General features: G+C 45.7%; 1 protein-coding gene across 1 annotated transcript in view; it reads right to left on the bottom strand.

Moving 5' to 3' along the window:
• Positions 1-16,002, bottom strand: part of Fndc1 (fibronectin type III domain containing 1) — a 91,490-nt gene that overhangs the window by 56,123 nt on the left and 19,365 nt on the right. Inside the window, exons 5-7 of the mRNA XM_085685466.2 lie at positions 10,022-10,216; positions 6,730-6,816; positions 6,007-6,075 (exon numbers count right to left, since the gene is read on the bottom strand). Coding sequence (XP_085541592.2) covers positions 6,007-6,075; positions 6,730-6,816; positions 10,022-10,216 — 351 coding nt within the window. The remainder of the gene's footprint in view (positions 1-6,006; positions 6,076-6,729; positions 6,817-10,021; positions 10,217-16,002) is intronic.

Here is a 16,002-nt window from a genome sequence, read left to right as displayed (position 1 = left end):
CCCTCTGCTTCTAACGGGTGAGTCAGACCCCACACCTGCCATGAATCCATCCGGTAGCATGTTAGTTTCCAGCCACACTTCCTGACAGCTCACAAGGACCACCAAAAGCAAAGATGGCAGTAATTCTTTCCTGACTTTAATAGCCGGTGCTGGGTCTCTCAGGACAGTGCAGGGGGAGCATCCTAGACCATGGAGCCTAAGAGGGACCCATGTGAAGTATTCTAGGGAAAACCATGTGTCTGTTCAAAGGTTTGGTTTGGTTTTCTCTGAAATCGTTTTATCAAAGTCTCCTTGCATTTGCTTCATCTAGCGGTCGAATAGAGCGAATAGAGAGAGAGAGACGTGCGTTTTCTGAAAATGGGTGACCTGATCTTGTTGAATAAATGCTTGGTTTGTTCAGCCTGTTGCCTTTAGCTAGTCCCCCTTTTGTAATAAAATCCTACTGCAATTTATGATGAGCTTGATAAGAAGGAGGCACATCTTTCCAGACTAAAGTATTTTTCAGGGATCCCAGAAAATGCCCTCCAGGCCACCCTCACCGGAACATGGCAATCCCAAACATGCATTTTATTTTCCACTTTCCGACTTCTTGAAAGCAGAACCTTTAGTGGACACAGGGTCAGAGAGCAGCATGTACCCCACAGGTGTTGGCCTCCAAACAAATGCTGGCTTTGATTAAACTATGGAGGTCCTTCTAGAACATTCATTCGAGGCTGCATGAGCAAGCACAACCCAGGCTCTCCAGCTTTCAGGCACGCTGGCCCTGGCCAGGCACAGCCACTCACATGGCCAGAACCATGCGCCAAAACAGACCTCTTTCCTTTATGACTTATCTAGCCTCAGACATTCTGCTTCAGCCACAAAAGAAAGAACCACTAAGCAAGACAGTAAGAAGAGTGTAAACTGGTTTTTTATGATTTCATGGTTAAGCTATTTCTGTGTCAAATTATTTGTGCAACAGTGTGTGTCAACCTTTAGAGCCAGCCTCAGGGAGGCTGCTGGAGGGAAGGCTCCAAAGTGAAATCTAATCCCACATTTGCCCTGGAGTCTCATTGTGATTCGAAGGCACTCTGTGAAAGAAATCAGCCTTCAAGAGACTCAGCTTTCCCCAAAGCAGGGAGAAGGGGAGATGTCAGTCACCTAAGGACAACAGGGTGTGTCACCTAATCACTTTTACTCCCAGGGGAGTAGAAGCCAAAGCACCTGGCAGGAGGGAGGAGAACACAGGCCAGGAGAGAAGCTAATGAGCATGGCTGCCTTTTGTGACAGCCATCTTGGAAGAGAAAAAGGTAAGCGTGTAAGGACGGACAGGTGCCCTGAAGCCGCACTGAGGGCCCAGACTGAGAAACACAGTTGGGATGGTGGAGATAACACAGGTTGGCTGAACTCTTTATTTCTCTTCCAGGGTACTAGAGGCCAAAGTGGAAACACCAAGCAGCTGGGTGGTCCTGGAGGGACCAGGGAAGGCAGTGCAAAGAGGGGAGATAATCTGAGTGTGTGTGTGTCTGTCTGAGTTGAAGCAGAGAAGAAACGAGCCCGTGGTGGCCTCTGGACTCTTCCGAGGGGAAGGCCTGCAGAACTGGGGCCTGACAAAGTCTGGAAGCAAGTTCATGGTGTGAGGGATAGAAGAAACAAGAAACCCTGCCAACAGGCAGAGGAGTTCAGAACTCCAGCCTGAGCAAGGACCAACTTTAGCCTGCCTCTGCATCTATGACAAGACCTAGCAGCTGGAAACTAGGAGCTGGAGCTAACAAATGGCTCATCATCCTGGAGATTGATACGGCCCAGGATGCCTGATGCGTAAGACTTGCTACCACATGTATGCCCTCATGTTGCTGGACTCGGGGAGCAGATGAAAGGCCAGTGACTACAACCAAAGGGAATGTCTGGACCACAGTGCTGGTGGCAGTGTCCAGAAAGGAATGGTGCTGACCACACCCAACTTAGATCCAGCTATCGTTGAACTACTGAAAGCATAAACAGCCTGCATAACTGAAATAGAATGCAAAGACGTCACAAAGCTAAACTCAGACTTTGTCTCAGTTCTGGATCCCATTCAGCTCCACGACTTGAGGGAAAATCACAGAAGATTAGATTTGTAGAAAGCCATAAAAATTACTAAAATAAATACAAGCATATTCTGCACTAAATTTAACTAGGATGCAGCATGGTTTCCAGTTTGAAAGTTCGGCAAATGCAGAGTAACTGGCCCAGCTGCATCCGCGGGCTGCTCACTGTCAAAACTGGGACCTGGCACGGTCCTGACCCCAGGGGTCTGCCTCTGTGTGACCTGCTTACTCTGGAGCCAGCTGCTGGGAAAGTTGAGACAGCAGGGAAGAATTCTGAAATAAATGATAAGAAACCAGTGTTGTAGAAAACAAATGACTCGTGGCATTGTTTCCCTGGGATGAGAAGCAGGGGAGGCAGGTGACATCCCAGAAGGCGGGTTCTGCACAAAAAAACAGAGGAAATGTTCAGATGGGTGGGAAGAAGCCAAGGTTACCGGCCAGGAACTGTGGTTTTGCTTAGTCTACTGTTTCTGAGTCCAAATCTTTCATATTGGGTGAGCGAACAGACTCAGAGTCACTTGTCCTGACCAACCTCCAGGAGTCTCTAGAACATTCTTCTTCCTCCTGCTCCTCATGTTACTTCTCCATCTCAGCTTGATGATACCATCTCATCACCAGACTTCCCGTCTGCTTGTTCAAGATTACAGCTTATTTTTAATAATTTGTGATTATTTTATTGTGTCCTCTTGAAATTCATATACTGATGTCTTAAACCCAAAACCTCAAGATGGGGCTATATTGGGGTATAGGGTCCTTAAAGAGATAATCTAGTTTAAATGAGGCTATCAGGGTATGCCTTCATCCAACCACACTGGTGTTCTTCCAGAAAGAAGGGTGTAGGTCCACAGATGCTTGCCATCTCTGGTGTAAGACAGAGGGAGGTCGGGATAAAGACAGAAAGAGGAGGAAGCCATCTATAAACAGAGAATTATCTGGGTTCAAACCTGCTCACACTTTACTCTCAGACCTCTGCAGAACCATTGGAAACACATTTGGTTGTGCGAGCCCTCCTGCCCCCATCGGTGGCAGCCCCAGCCAACACTGGGCTGATGCATTGTGGTTCACTTAGCTGCTTCTTGGTTTTATTTCCCACTAGTGTGTACACACCATGCCAACGAGCCCTCCTTGTTCATCTTGTCCCCCAGGTTAGAGACCTCTGGGTCTGTTGACGGCAAAGCCACAGTCACTGAAGGAATCGATTAACAACCGAAGTTCTATTTTTAAATAAAGAATATTTGGATCTGATAGATCTAAGCCAGCCTTGGATCCAGGAGGCCTTCTGGAATTTGAGTGGAAATCCTGTTTTCAGCAGAATAAAGGATGGATTCTCCTTGATTTCAGAGCAGAGCACTGGTGGAACACCAGACGCTGTCAGCTGGAGCACCAGCCGACTCCTGCCAGGCCTCTCGCCGAGTGCCGATGCTGAGGTCACATATCTATCTCCGGTTTAAAATCCTTTCCTGTGTATGCAGACCTGCACCATTCTGAATGCCCCTTTTGTTTGACCGAATTGTTATCCACTTAACCATGGCCGTGAACAAGGAATGGCTATTTCTTTTAAGTCTCAAAATCAAAAGCTATAGATGGCACAACAATCACTCGTGGACAATTTCCTACAAATTGGCACTATCTTCATTGACAACGAAATGTAACATTTTCTGAGTCTGTGCTCCCTGGATACCATGCGTTATTGTGTTAGTGTTTTGAGGAATGGCCTACATTATATGCTGCAAGTTCAGCTAAGAACCTCTTCTAGTATCTTTTATTCATTATGAATGGCAAATGGAGATCTTGTATTCTAACAGAGAGCTTTGCCAGTCACAGATCCAAAAGCTCCTACAGAAAGAAGCCGAATAATGCCATGGTGCATAAAACCAACAACGAGTTAGAACATGAGTTTCTTTGATTCCAGAGCCTGAATCTGTAACACTTGGGAGGCCACATCATACATGTGAAGACATGTACTCATCGACATTTCATACATGCTACACTTCCATTAAAGGTGGCCGGAGAAAGTGATTATCTATGAAAAAAGCAAGAACATTCTTAGTTCTAAAACTAAAGTCAGATCAAAAGTATAAAATAAACACTTAAATACAAATATGAGATTCAAATATAAGACATGTACACCAGTCAGTAAAATATGTGTGTCTACTTGATTACATGTGTGTCTTCAGGAAAAACACGTCTGAAATAAACATCCTTTCTATGTTGCCCTTTGTCTTTCGTGTGCAGTAGCCCCCTCCATGCGAAGCTGAACTTTCCCAGGTTCAATTATCTGTAAGAAACTGTATCCTCCAAAAAATTAAGTGGAAACTTCCAGGAATAAACAATTCAGAAGGAAAATGCTCGTTGTTCTGTAAAGTGTAATGAACACTTCCATTGTCCCGCTCCCTCCTGCCCTGGATTCAAATGATGCCTTCATCCAGGGTGTCTACTGTGTGCATGCTGCCCTCTTGATAATTACCTAGGAACTTTCTGAGTCATCAAATTGTCTCTGCAATTACCTGGGTACTTCTGTTCTAGTAACATCTCCTGATATATGGTATCCTCCTATTAGGATCACAATGCCTAACTTGTGTTACTTTATCTAACCATATTGATCAGGTCATATTCCTGCCCTGAGAAAGAGAGTAAATACAGTACAGTAGGTTACTCTAGGAGTGAAAGGAGAGCGCAGTCACATTCACATTGCTGTTATCGTGCATTGTTAAACCTTTCTTATTTATTAGAGCTAGTGTTAAAGTCTTAGTGCACCTAACTTAGGAGGTCTAAGTGTCCTGGGTATGTGAACAGAGGGGGAAGCATGATGTGTAGAGAATCTGGTATTATCTGTGATTTCGGGTTCTACATGTCTCTGGAACACGCTTCCTGCAGATAAAGGGCTTTACTATATTGCCAGTGTGTGCCAACGTTGATCCTTTGTCCCCCTTCTCTCTCCCAATCCTCTCCTAGCCCCATAATCTCTGTACTTCAACTTTCACTCTGCAGAATGACTCCCCAACCATATCTAACTGCTGTTCCCTCTTCCAGCTTTCAGCACCTCATCTCTACTCACCTACAAAATGTTTCCATTGTAGCACCCCTGCCTTGAGCCCAGCATACTTGAAGAAGAGCCTACGAATTCCCCCTAAAGTCAGCTTCTTTAGCTCCTTCTTTTGTTCTTCCACCCCCATGACCTGTATAAAAGACTTTGACAACTGTCTCCACCAGAAATACCGATTTGAGAAACGTATCATGATCATCAGCCTCAGCATATACTCACCTCCAGGTCAATGTGTTCCAGCACATGGCACACAGAAACAACACTTAGCTCTTGGCGCTGCGGCATTTGGGCTATCACCCAACCACATTCTGAAATAACTGAATTCTTGTGCATTACTTTTTTAACCATCAGTTAAATGTCTGCAAGTAACAGCTCATAGGAAATAGCTACTCTTCTCTCAATAATTAAAACAATATAACCAGACAACATTGAGGTCCACATGACAACACACAAACACGCAAACATGGAGCAGAGATGGAAGGCAGGGATCTGGCATATCACAAAATATTCCAGAGTCTTCCAAGAAAAGTACAAGACTTGACGCACAACAGCCAATGGGAGCCATTGTTTTAAAGGGTCATAGTCAATTATGCTGTTCACAGATAAAAGGCTATAAAATTTCTAATTGGGCCAGTTCTACCATCTCGGCCACCATATTTGCTTGTTAGCGGGTAACGATCTCCAGATGTAAACACAGACGCTGCCCACATGGGGACGGGAAGGAACAGGAAGCCACAAACAATACCAGCTGCAGTCTGGGCCACCAGCATGTGCATTAGTTTAGCAATGGGAACACGATGAAGGCTTGTGAGTGCATGTGTGTGACAGAGCCACAGCCCTCTTAGGAGATGTGGCTTCAGCGAAGACACGAGCCAAGTGAGCGTGAAGTACCTGTGGCGGTTTCATTAAATGGTCCTGGACCCTTAATGGGAAAACCATCAATCTTGATCCATTCACCTCCTAAATTGGGGAAATGCAACTGGATAGTTAGAAATGAGGTCTGCAGGAGTCTCAGAAGTTCAGAACGTCCTTAGTGACTAGTCAAATGGTCTCTCAGAAGGGTATTCTCAGGTTGTGAGCAACTCTACACCTGAGCTTTGGGGACAACACAGTGGTTGCAAGGCTAGTTGAGCCATGTTGAAAAACATCAGACAAAATGTTTGTAAACTGCACCAAAACTACTCCCAAAACGGGATAACCAAAACCACACACACACACACACACACACACACACACACACACACACACAGAGAGACGCCCTCTCTCCTGATTCTCTAGCTTTGGTCTTGCCGATGATGTGGATTGTCTGGGAGTCATTTAATCTTTCTAATTTTAATTTTTAAGTTCTACTTATGGATTGGGGGGTGTATGTTCCACGCTGTGAATGTATGGATCAGGGGGCAACCTTACAGAAGTCAGTTCTCTCTTCCCACCGGGTGTGCTCCAGGGATTGAACTCACTCAGGCCGTCAGTCTTGGTGGCATATGCCTTTACCCAAAGAACCTTCTCACTAGGCCAATCACTCTGTGTTTTTATTGGTGTGAAGACGCAAGGAGAGGGGGTTCTCCCAGGCTAGTCAGCGAAGCACAGCCTCCCGTTTCAGTTCAGACTTACCGGGTGGGCTCTCAGCTCTGTAAACGGGGCGGCTCACTCCACTGTGGTTCTCTGCAGTAACCAGCACAAAGTACACCACCCCCGGCTCTGAAACACACGGTTCACATCAAAGCGCCATCTCAAGCCTCCAGAAGCACAGGCTTCATCCATTTACCGGCTCACTTTCACCGGTTACCACCAAATACAGAAGCCCAACAGGAGCTTTCTCTTTGTTTTTTCTAAAAACCGCTAGCATTCTCCTCAGAGAGCAGAAGCATGGCTGACCCTAAGAACATCAGCCACATTTAGTACAAAGTGCAGGCAAGTGTAACAAACCCGGATTCCTGCACCATTGATGACAGATTGGAGGTTTTTAATGCAGCAGAGGAATTAGAACTCTCTGACCATGTGGTACCTCCTGAGCACAGTGGCACAGACACTAACACTGCTAGCACTGCACAGGGATGCTCCAGACGGAAAGATCCAGAAAAAAATAATAAATAAATATCAATGAAACTCATAAAATCTTTATTGCTCTACATAAAGCTCCATGGAATTTTTCTTTTTCACAGTAAAATGTTCCCCGGGCTATGTCTGCATGTGGTTTTTGACTACTTCAACTGAAAAAGAAAAAAAAAAGTTAAAAAAATATTTCCTGGAATTCTGAAAATGCTAATCTCGAAATAATTAGGTTTGGTTTTTCACTTTGGTCTCAGGGTCAAGGCAGGTAGTAGAGGTCTCCTTGGCTGATCCCCTGAAGCTGCTGGGATTCAAACCAATAGGGCCACAGCATGAAGAGGACACATCCCAGACTCAGAGTGTTCAAAACTAAACAACACCAATTTTCCTCAAAATGAATGATTGTCTTTTGGCAGGTAAGCTGGGAGCAGTTCCTCAAGGAGACTGAAGTCTGTGAGCACGGGGAGAGAGGAAGGGTTGGAGAGACGGGTGTTTGCCCTGTTGAAAATGTGAGTGGTCATGGCATTTCTCAAGGTCAGGAGCATTCTTTTAAACAAAACCTCCTTCAGTCCTTGAACCAGAAGTTCAAGACCATCTGGTATACCTGCTATACTCAAGCATGACTTTTTTCTCTCTCTGGTAGGAGCTGGTGGCAGTTAGGGTCTGGCACAACCTGCCGAGCTAATGGGAAACTGTTTTGGGACTCAGCAGAACACAGAGTTGGGCTTTGCCAGGCTTTCTTTGCTCTGGACCCATCTGAAGTTCCCAGCAATGGAGGCCACATGTCTCTGACTCCCGTCCAGTTAACTCATCATTTACTTGGGAGACATTGTTTAGTGGGTGGTACAGCCCTTTGTCGTGTATTTTTCTTGTTTACAGCAATCACAACAACCCAGAATTTAAGCAAATACAGCCCTGCTCATGCCTTTGGTCTTATAGCATCTACACTTAACCTCGCTGATGGACTGGGGGTTTGGAGCCACATTACTTCAAAGGATTGTGTGTTTAGCTGGAGGCAGCAGGCCATAGGGAAGCTGGATACCGCAATATCTGTTTTATACACTTTCTGTTCAGTTACCCAGAGAACACAGTGATCCCCAGCAGAAGGCGAGGAAGAGGTAAGTCCAGGGACTCAGCCAGGGCATCAATGCCGAGGGGTGGACTAGAATTTATGTCACAATCTACCATGGCACAAGAGATGCCTGTGCTCTCCAGCTGGCTCCGGGGCACCCTCATGGCCTCATGCCCAATCTCAAAGTTATAATCTACCATGATGGTGGGCATCTTAGCAAAAGAAAGGAGGGTAGAGAGGCAGCATCTCTAAGCCAGAGTCCAGAACCCCTAGTGTTCTACCTTTAAGACAGTGCACACTGAGGCAAGACTTAAAATGCTCCCAATTTCCAGAATCAACTGAAAGTAAAGTTCTGCTTTCAGCAAAGGTTATGCCGTCCACATGCCTGGTCTTCTGTGTGTCCTCATGGCGGCATGCTTCAGTAGACCTTAGGCAACTCAGGTATTAGGGGTCCCAAAATCCGTGCAGGTGAAAACCTGCATATAAGAACTTCGACCTCCCAAAATCTTAGCTACTAAGAGCTCACTGCTGCCTGGATGCCTTGAGGACCACAGGAGTCAAGTGATACCTGTTCCTGTATCCTATGTATCATTTGAATGAAAATCACAGTGACAAGGTAATTTTTTTTTTAACTGAGATGCTTGATTTACCGGAGAGCTGAACAGCTCAATGTGGCTGACATCACTAGAGTTCATTTTCTGCAGTCATGATTTAACCCTGCAGCCTAGGTTTAGACATCCCCCAAAGATAAGGGGTGCTGTGGTGATAATACACTCTGGCCCAAAGCAACCTAGAGGATGAAAGGGTTTGTCTACCTTACACTTCCGGGTCACACTCCCTCACTGAGGAAAATCAGGACAGGAACCCAAGCTGGCCCTCAATGCAGAAATATTGGGGAACAAGCTGCTTGCTGGTTCCTTCTCTGACTCACTTTGGGGGGCTTACTTAGCTTTTGAACATGACTCAGGATCACCTGCCTAAGGATGTTGCTGCCCATAGTGAACTGGGTCCTCCTATATCAATTAACATTCGAGACAGTCTCCCATAGGCATGCCCACAGGCCAACATGAGCTTGGCAGCTTCTCCTCTTGGATGATTCTAGGTTGTGTCGTGTTGACAGTAAAGACCAGTGGAGACAAGTGCTCTATGTGATTCTAAGTGTTTGTGTGTATAATTGAGAAATGCTAACTTTAAACAGATTCATATATTATAGTATAGTAGCGGATATAATTCAGTTATTTACATATTTTATGCATTTTTACACAACCAACCTTTTCATGGCATTGCTAGGCTTTGTAGCTCTTCAGTAAGCTTTCTTGCCAATTGTCAAAAATCTCCCCCCAAAAACTCCACATCTAAGACCCACACAGTTCAAACCCGAGTTGTTCAAGGGTCAGCTGTACTTAATTATTAAAAGGCTGATGAATGGGGAAATGTTCACATCAGACTATTAAACCATCGAATAGTCAAGTTTCTGTAAGACCAAAAAATAAAGGAGCAGTATGTTTTCCAGAACACATTCCAACACTAAAACTTTCTATTTTGTTTTGTGGCTAAGAAGGCTTGAGTTAAATGTGTGGGCAAGAAGCCTGGGGTGAAACCAAAAGGCCTCATGGTGAAGCCTCAAAGAATAACCTTGTGATGAGTCTCAGAACTTGGCTTCCTGTTTCCAAAGACTCTCGGGTAGCCTGGGCCAGTCACACGCTGTCTTGCAGACAGCTATCCCAAGAACATAGCTGCGAATGTTGACACACAGTTAGCTGTGAAGAGCATGTCACTTACCCACGTCCTCAATAAGGAAGGAGTTTGTCTCCGCATTCACCTTGAAGTACTTAAGACTTTTCAATGACTTCCCATAGGCAATGTTGTAATGCTCCACGGGTCTACTGGTAGCATCTTTGGGTGGGTCCCATGCGACCTTCAGGCCCGTTTTAGTGGACAGCAGTTTCACATGCCTTGGCTTCAGTGGGTGGTCAACTATACAAAAGTGCAACTATCAACTTTACAGCAAGGGCAGACTGAGAGAATATGCTTTTGAATGTTCCCTGATATTGTTAGTAAGAATGAAATGACATTTGATCTGTGTGATCCTAAATACTCGAGTGCAGTCGTGTTTGTGCCTCATCACAGTCTGACAGCGAAACAAACACGCTGGTCCCACACAGGGTTCTGTATTTTGGATAACTGTGGGTGGTAAATTTAAACCAAACGGGAAGGAAGTCAAAATAAACACTCGGCATTGCTTGCCTTGATTATGCATACATGCCAGGGCAAGCAAAACAAATGAGTAATTTCTTATATCCTCCAGAGGCTGTTGTTCACTCCATATGCTCCTGGTGGCCTGTATGTTAAGTTAGACAGGCTTTGGAACACCTCAAAGAAGGCTTGATGACCAGGGTCAGGAAGAATATCCACCATACTCAGATTTTCAAATTGTTCCATATTTTCCCAGAAGAAAAAAAAAATAGATCATTAGGAAGGACCATTGTGAAGATGGAACGGTGGCTCCATGCTTATGAGCACTGGCTGCTCTTGCAGAAGACACATGTAGGTTCCCAGCATCCCCAGGGCACAGCATCATCTGCAGTCCCAGTTCTAAAGGCTCCAACACCCACTAACGGCCTCCACAGGCTGCACATGAGTGTGGCGCACTTGCAGAAATGCAAACAAAATGGTTACACACACAAAGCATTTTTTAAAGCACCATTGAATCTTCAATGATGAAGTCTAAAAATTTTCTTCATTTTCAAAATTGCCAATCTGATACATATCATTTTACCTAACCAGATCTCTCAGTTCACTGCTGACTGGAGCGGTAGTGTGAGAACGTGGCGACGTGTGCCAGATATCCACAGAGCAATTGCAACAGACAAACAAAGCTTCAGTTAATTCGGGTAATAAGACGGCTGATTATTCAGTAACACGAGGCACTTTCAGCAAAGACAAAAAGAAGTAGCCAAGGGGAGGGAAGATCTTAATTTTAAAAACATTAAGAAAAATGCACTTGGAATCTCCTGGTGGAAGGGGAAGACAACATTTTCAGGAGGACACACACATGGGTTAGCATGTGATTTTGATACCGATGGAATCTCTGAACAGAACGACACAAGTGATTGTAACATTCACCACACATTCTCCCTCTGAACACTGCCCCCACGGCTCTGGAGGGAAGCGTGTTGGGAGTATTCACAACATGTGTAAAGTGGATGGATTTCATGCCTTTTGAATCATTAGTGGAAGGATGTTCAGTCTGGAGACAAAAAACATGTTAGATGATATTCATTGACCACAATCCACAAAGGACCCCTCCCAACTCCAGATACGAAGCCCCCGAAGTGCCATAAAGGAGAAATCACAGGTAAGCCATCTTCGAGTCATAGGGACAGAATGCCAGTGACTTCCTGGGATTGAGAAATGAGCCATACTTGCTTCTCCCAATCCAGAAAATACTTCATCATTGCCTTCTAGAGAGAAGAGCCATCCTTGTCATCTAGAGAGAAGAGCCATCCTTGTCATCTAGAGAGAAGAGAAGAGCCATCATTGCCATCTAGAGAGAAGAGCCATCCTTGTCACCTAGAGAGAAGAGCCATCATTGACATCTAGGGAGAAGAGCTATCATTGCCACCTAGAGAAAAGAGCCATTTACAAACATTCACTTTTCTTCCCTGCTGTGCCTCTGGGCCAATCAACTTCTTGTCACTCTTAGAAAATATCAGAGAGAGTCAATTTAGAAACAGGGGGGACTTCTCTTGGCCACGGTTTTGGAAGTGTCTGTCCATAACTGATCATTCCTATAACCCTCGGATCTGCGGTGACGCAGCCATGGCGGTAGAATCAATGGTATAACAAAGTGGCCTACCTTATGGTGGCTAAGAAGCAAGAGATGGTTCCCACTGTCCTCTTCAAGGGCAAAACTCTATGACCTAAAATCTCTCATTAGGTCCCACCTCTTACACCACAGCCTCCCAACATGCCCATGAGTTAGAGAGCTCGCCTGTAACACAGCCCCTCTGGGGCTCATCTAAGCCATAGCAGCCTTACAACTTATTCTTCATACAATAACCCTTTTTCAAACCAAAGCTGGCCAAGGACCCCACCCTGCTTTCTGGGAAGAAAGCTGGAACTGACCCTTCATGTGCTCTTGGGGACATTTGCATTCTCGTGACAAAAACTTAACAGAGAAATAGCTTTCTAGGCCTCAGAGTGTCACCGGTAGAAGTCACTTTTGAGCACAAAGGCTTTGGGAGCACCCTGAAGTCATGTCTCAGTGGCAGCCGGAGAATCAGTCTGGAATTAAGGTTTTTCAAAACTCCTTGGGTCAACATACCACCTCCCTCCCCTTCACAACACACACTGGGCCAAGTGAAATGGAGTCTTTGCTCTGATTACATGCTCTCATTCCTAGATCTCCATCAGGTTTAATAGTTAAGGCTGACATCATGACATCACTTGCAGCACCTCCCAGTAAACACAGATAATCAGGAGAACTGGCTGCCAAGAGGATGTGATGGTGAACAAGACAACCTCCCGGGTCATGCCAGCCCTGCAACAACCACCTCCTCCATCAATGCCTGGGTACCAACCCAGGATGCAGCGGGGTCAGTCCTTCCAGCAAGGGCACACCACTCTGCAGATTCGGGTCACAGGAAACTTGCGCCTGAACTGAAAACATAACAACACGTCCTACTTCTGGTGGTCGTTTTGAAGGGCGAGCGACTCTAATCTCTCAGTATGAAGTAAAGCCGTGCAGGGCAAGTGGTTTCTGGACTTCCAGGCTGGATTCCAGGCTCTGGGTGAGAAACGACCGTTCTGATAACGTGAAGCTGTACTACCACACAGAGGCCCTTATGTGTTTATATTTAAATATGCATTTGTTTATGGAACCAGGGATTAAATCTATGGTTTGCACCTTTAAGCAAGTACTCTATGATTGAGTTATATTTTCAGCACACACGTGTGCACACACACATATAAATATAAAGTATTATATATATATATAACATTTTATTTCCAGACAGGTTCTTCCTAAGCTTCCTTTGAGCTCATTCTGTAGCTCAGGCAGACCTTGATTCCATGCTCCTGCCTCAGCCTCCCAAGTAGCTGGGGCTACAGGCCTGAACTGCCAAGTCCAGGCTCCTCTTGAGTGTTCAATTACCAACTGGAGCACACAGCCTTTTAGAGATCGTTTTCTATACATCTCTCCGGAGGGGACATTGGTACGGTTTTGGTGGCTGTCTGTCCAGGACCTTTGTCTCTTAGGAAACAGACAGACTCAAATGTCAGTGCTGCAGTTCTGGGAAGTGTAAGGGGGAGGAGCAGGCAGATAGGACCCCCACAAGCTGCTTTTCATCTTCGGGGCGTGTTCAGTGAGGAAGGGAGTTTAAGCCCCAGCTTAAGGGAGGGATTTAGGGTTAAATTAGAAGAATTTTCTGTCTGCAACCCGCCCCTCCCCCGCATCCCAGGCTGGCTTTGAACAAAGACAAGAAGATGCTTCATCCCAAACCAGCAGCCAGTGCTAGCCAGATAGGGCTCCAGCAATTCCATACTGTGGCAAAATCCTGCCAATAGTTCAAGCCAGCAGGCTTTGTCTAGACTGAAAAATATTTTTGCTTGTTACTAAATAGCAAAATGCTGCTCTGGCGATATCTCAGGTGCCACCCATTGCCACACTCTGTGTCTCAGCTGCCACAAGGGTCTACTTGTTCATTTAGGAATGGCACTCCATACTCAGGCTGACTCCTTACTTTGGTCTAGTCCCAACCTCAAGGCTTACACAAGAGGACCCCACGAGGGCTATTTGTTTCAAACATCAAAGTGCAAATCCTGGGAGCCAGTGTGGTTAGGGGTCAAAATATCAAGCTGTCATCAATTGAGACAAATTCTGGATTACTGTGGTACCCCTAAGATGGCTGTCCTTGGGAAGTCTTCAGTTTCCAGAACAGAACTCAGAGGATCTCCAGTGTTAACACACAACCTTAAACCCAAGCCAGAGCAAAGTCCTCAGGGCCAGCCCGGCCAAGGTCTACAGTATCCATTCCAGAGTGGGCAGGGTCAACAGCTGGCTGGGCCCCTGTCTGCCTTCCTGCTCTGATGTGCCTTGGCACCCATCATTAACTATGCACTGACAGTGGGCGAAGGAAGGGGTGTGTGACGAACACATCAACCCAGGGTTCTGCTACTCACGTCCCTACAAGGGCCAGGAAGGTGTATCAAAGGGTGCTTGTGTACATGGGTTCACTGTTCAGGCACCTGCTGACAACACAGACCTCAGGTTCCAGACCGGCAGGTGCTCAGAGATCCTCTCTAAGAAGACAGAAATCATTTCAAGCTTTCCTGCACTTTGCTTTCTTTGGGGGAGGGGGATACAAGCACGTACACACCACGGGACACATGTCAAGGCCAGAGGGCAATCTGCAGGAGTCTCTTCTCTCCTTCTACTACATGGGACTGAATTCAGGCTTTCTGGCAGGCACCTTTACCACTGGACCGTCTTTCTAGTTCCAAGACAGAAATCTTAGCTTTTGGTTAACTATCTCAATTTTTATGCCAACTAGCAATTAATTCATTTTTTTAAAACTGTGAGGGAACACACACACACAATCAGTAGACCAAGCCCCCTGATGGCTGATTAACAACCTCTACCGTGACCCAAGGAGAGATCCTCTAGTTGCTAACCCAGACAACCTCCCAGCATCTTTTGTTCCTTTGCCTTGCAGAGATGCCTCTGTGAGTATGGGTCGATGAGAAAAGGGGTGAGAATTAAAGAATGGAGAAGGTGGCAGAACTCCCCCACCTGTGCTAGGGTGTATACTGATCAGCCCATTTATCATACTCCACCTCCAGACACCCTTCCCTTCCCAAAACCCAAGGACTCTGGATTTGCCTTGCCCTGGGTCCTAAGAGCTAACAGAAACCTGGGGGTGGGGGTGGGGTAGAGAAGGTATGAGGTGCTAGCCAGGCCTAGCTACTAGCAAAACTAATGACTTGCACTTAGGTTTCCACTAAAGAGAGTTGTGTGGAGAGCTGTATCTCAGAATGCAGAAACACACGGGTCCAAAGCACAGTCAGTAAACTGAACCAATAAAGTCAGGATCCATGGAGGACTCATGCTTAGAAAAACAGAATCAAGGTTACAACTGTATCCTTCCAAGTTTTGTTTTCTCTTTTAAAGCATAGTTGCTTCATTAGGTAAACAGAGAAAGGGAAACCTAATTCCCTTAGGTTTCCAGGGAATGCTAAGCCAAGAAGAAACAAACTGGGAGTGTACTCCTGTTTGGCCCACTTACTGCCAACTGCGCCATTGCAATTTTGCAGCCGAATGATTTTGGCCAAAACTGTTACAGCACAGAAAATGGTGGCTCACGCTGGCATCAGTGAGTGATAGGTGAATGGGTGAATATTTAAGTCTGACTTACAGGCAGTTTACCATCTAGAAAGAAAGGGAAACTGATAACCACGCAACCCTTCTCCGTCTCGGGTCTGCCCCAGAAAGCTGCTGCTGTGGACAGGATCATTTTAGACCCCACAGCTCCAGAGAAAACCACTAAGAAAATATTGACCAGAGAGAACCAATTTTTTTTCTGAAGCAATTAACCATACACCGGTGATTTTAAAAGAAATGCTATCAATTCTTTGACAAGTACTTACTGGAGAAACTTGTGTAATTAAAAGTTAGTTTGATTGGAGCAGTGGTGGTGCACACCTTTAATCCCAGCACTTGGGAAGCAGAAGCAGGCAACATTTTGTATTTGAGGCCAGCCAGG

Source organism: Myodes glareolus, chromosome 1, assembly GCF_982192425.1.
Source record: "Myodes glareolus chromosome 1, mMyoGla1.1, whole genome shotgun sequence".
NCBI classification, from domain to species: Eukaryota; Metazoa; Chordata; class Mammalia; order Rodentia; family Cricetidae; genus Myodes; species Myodes glareolus.
This window is presented reverse-complemented; position numbering and strand designations above follow the sequence as displayed.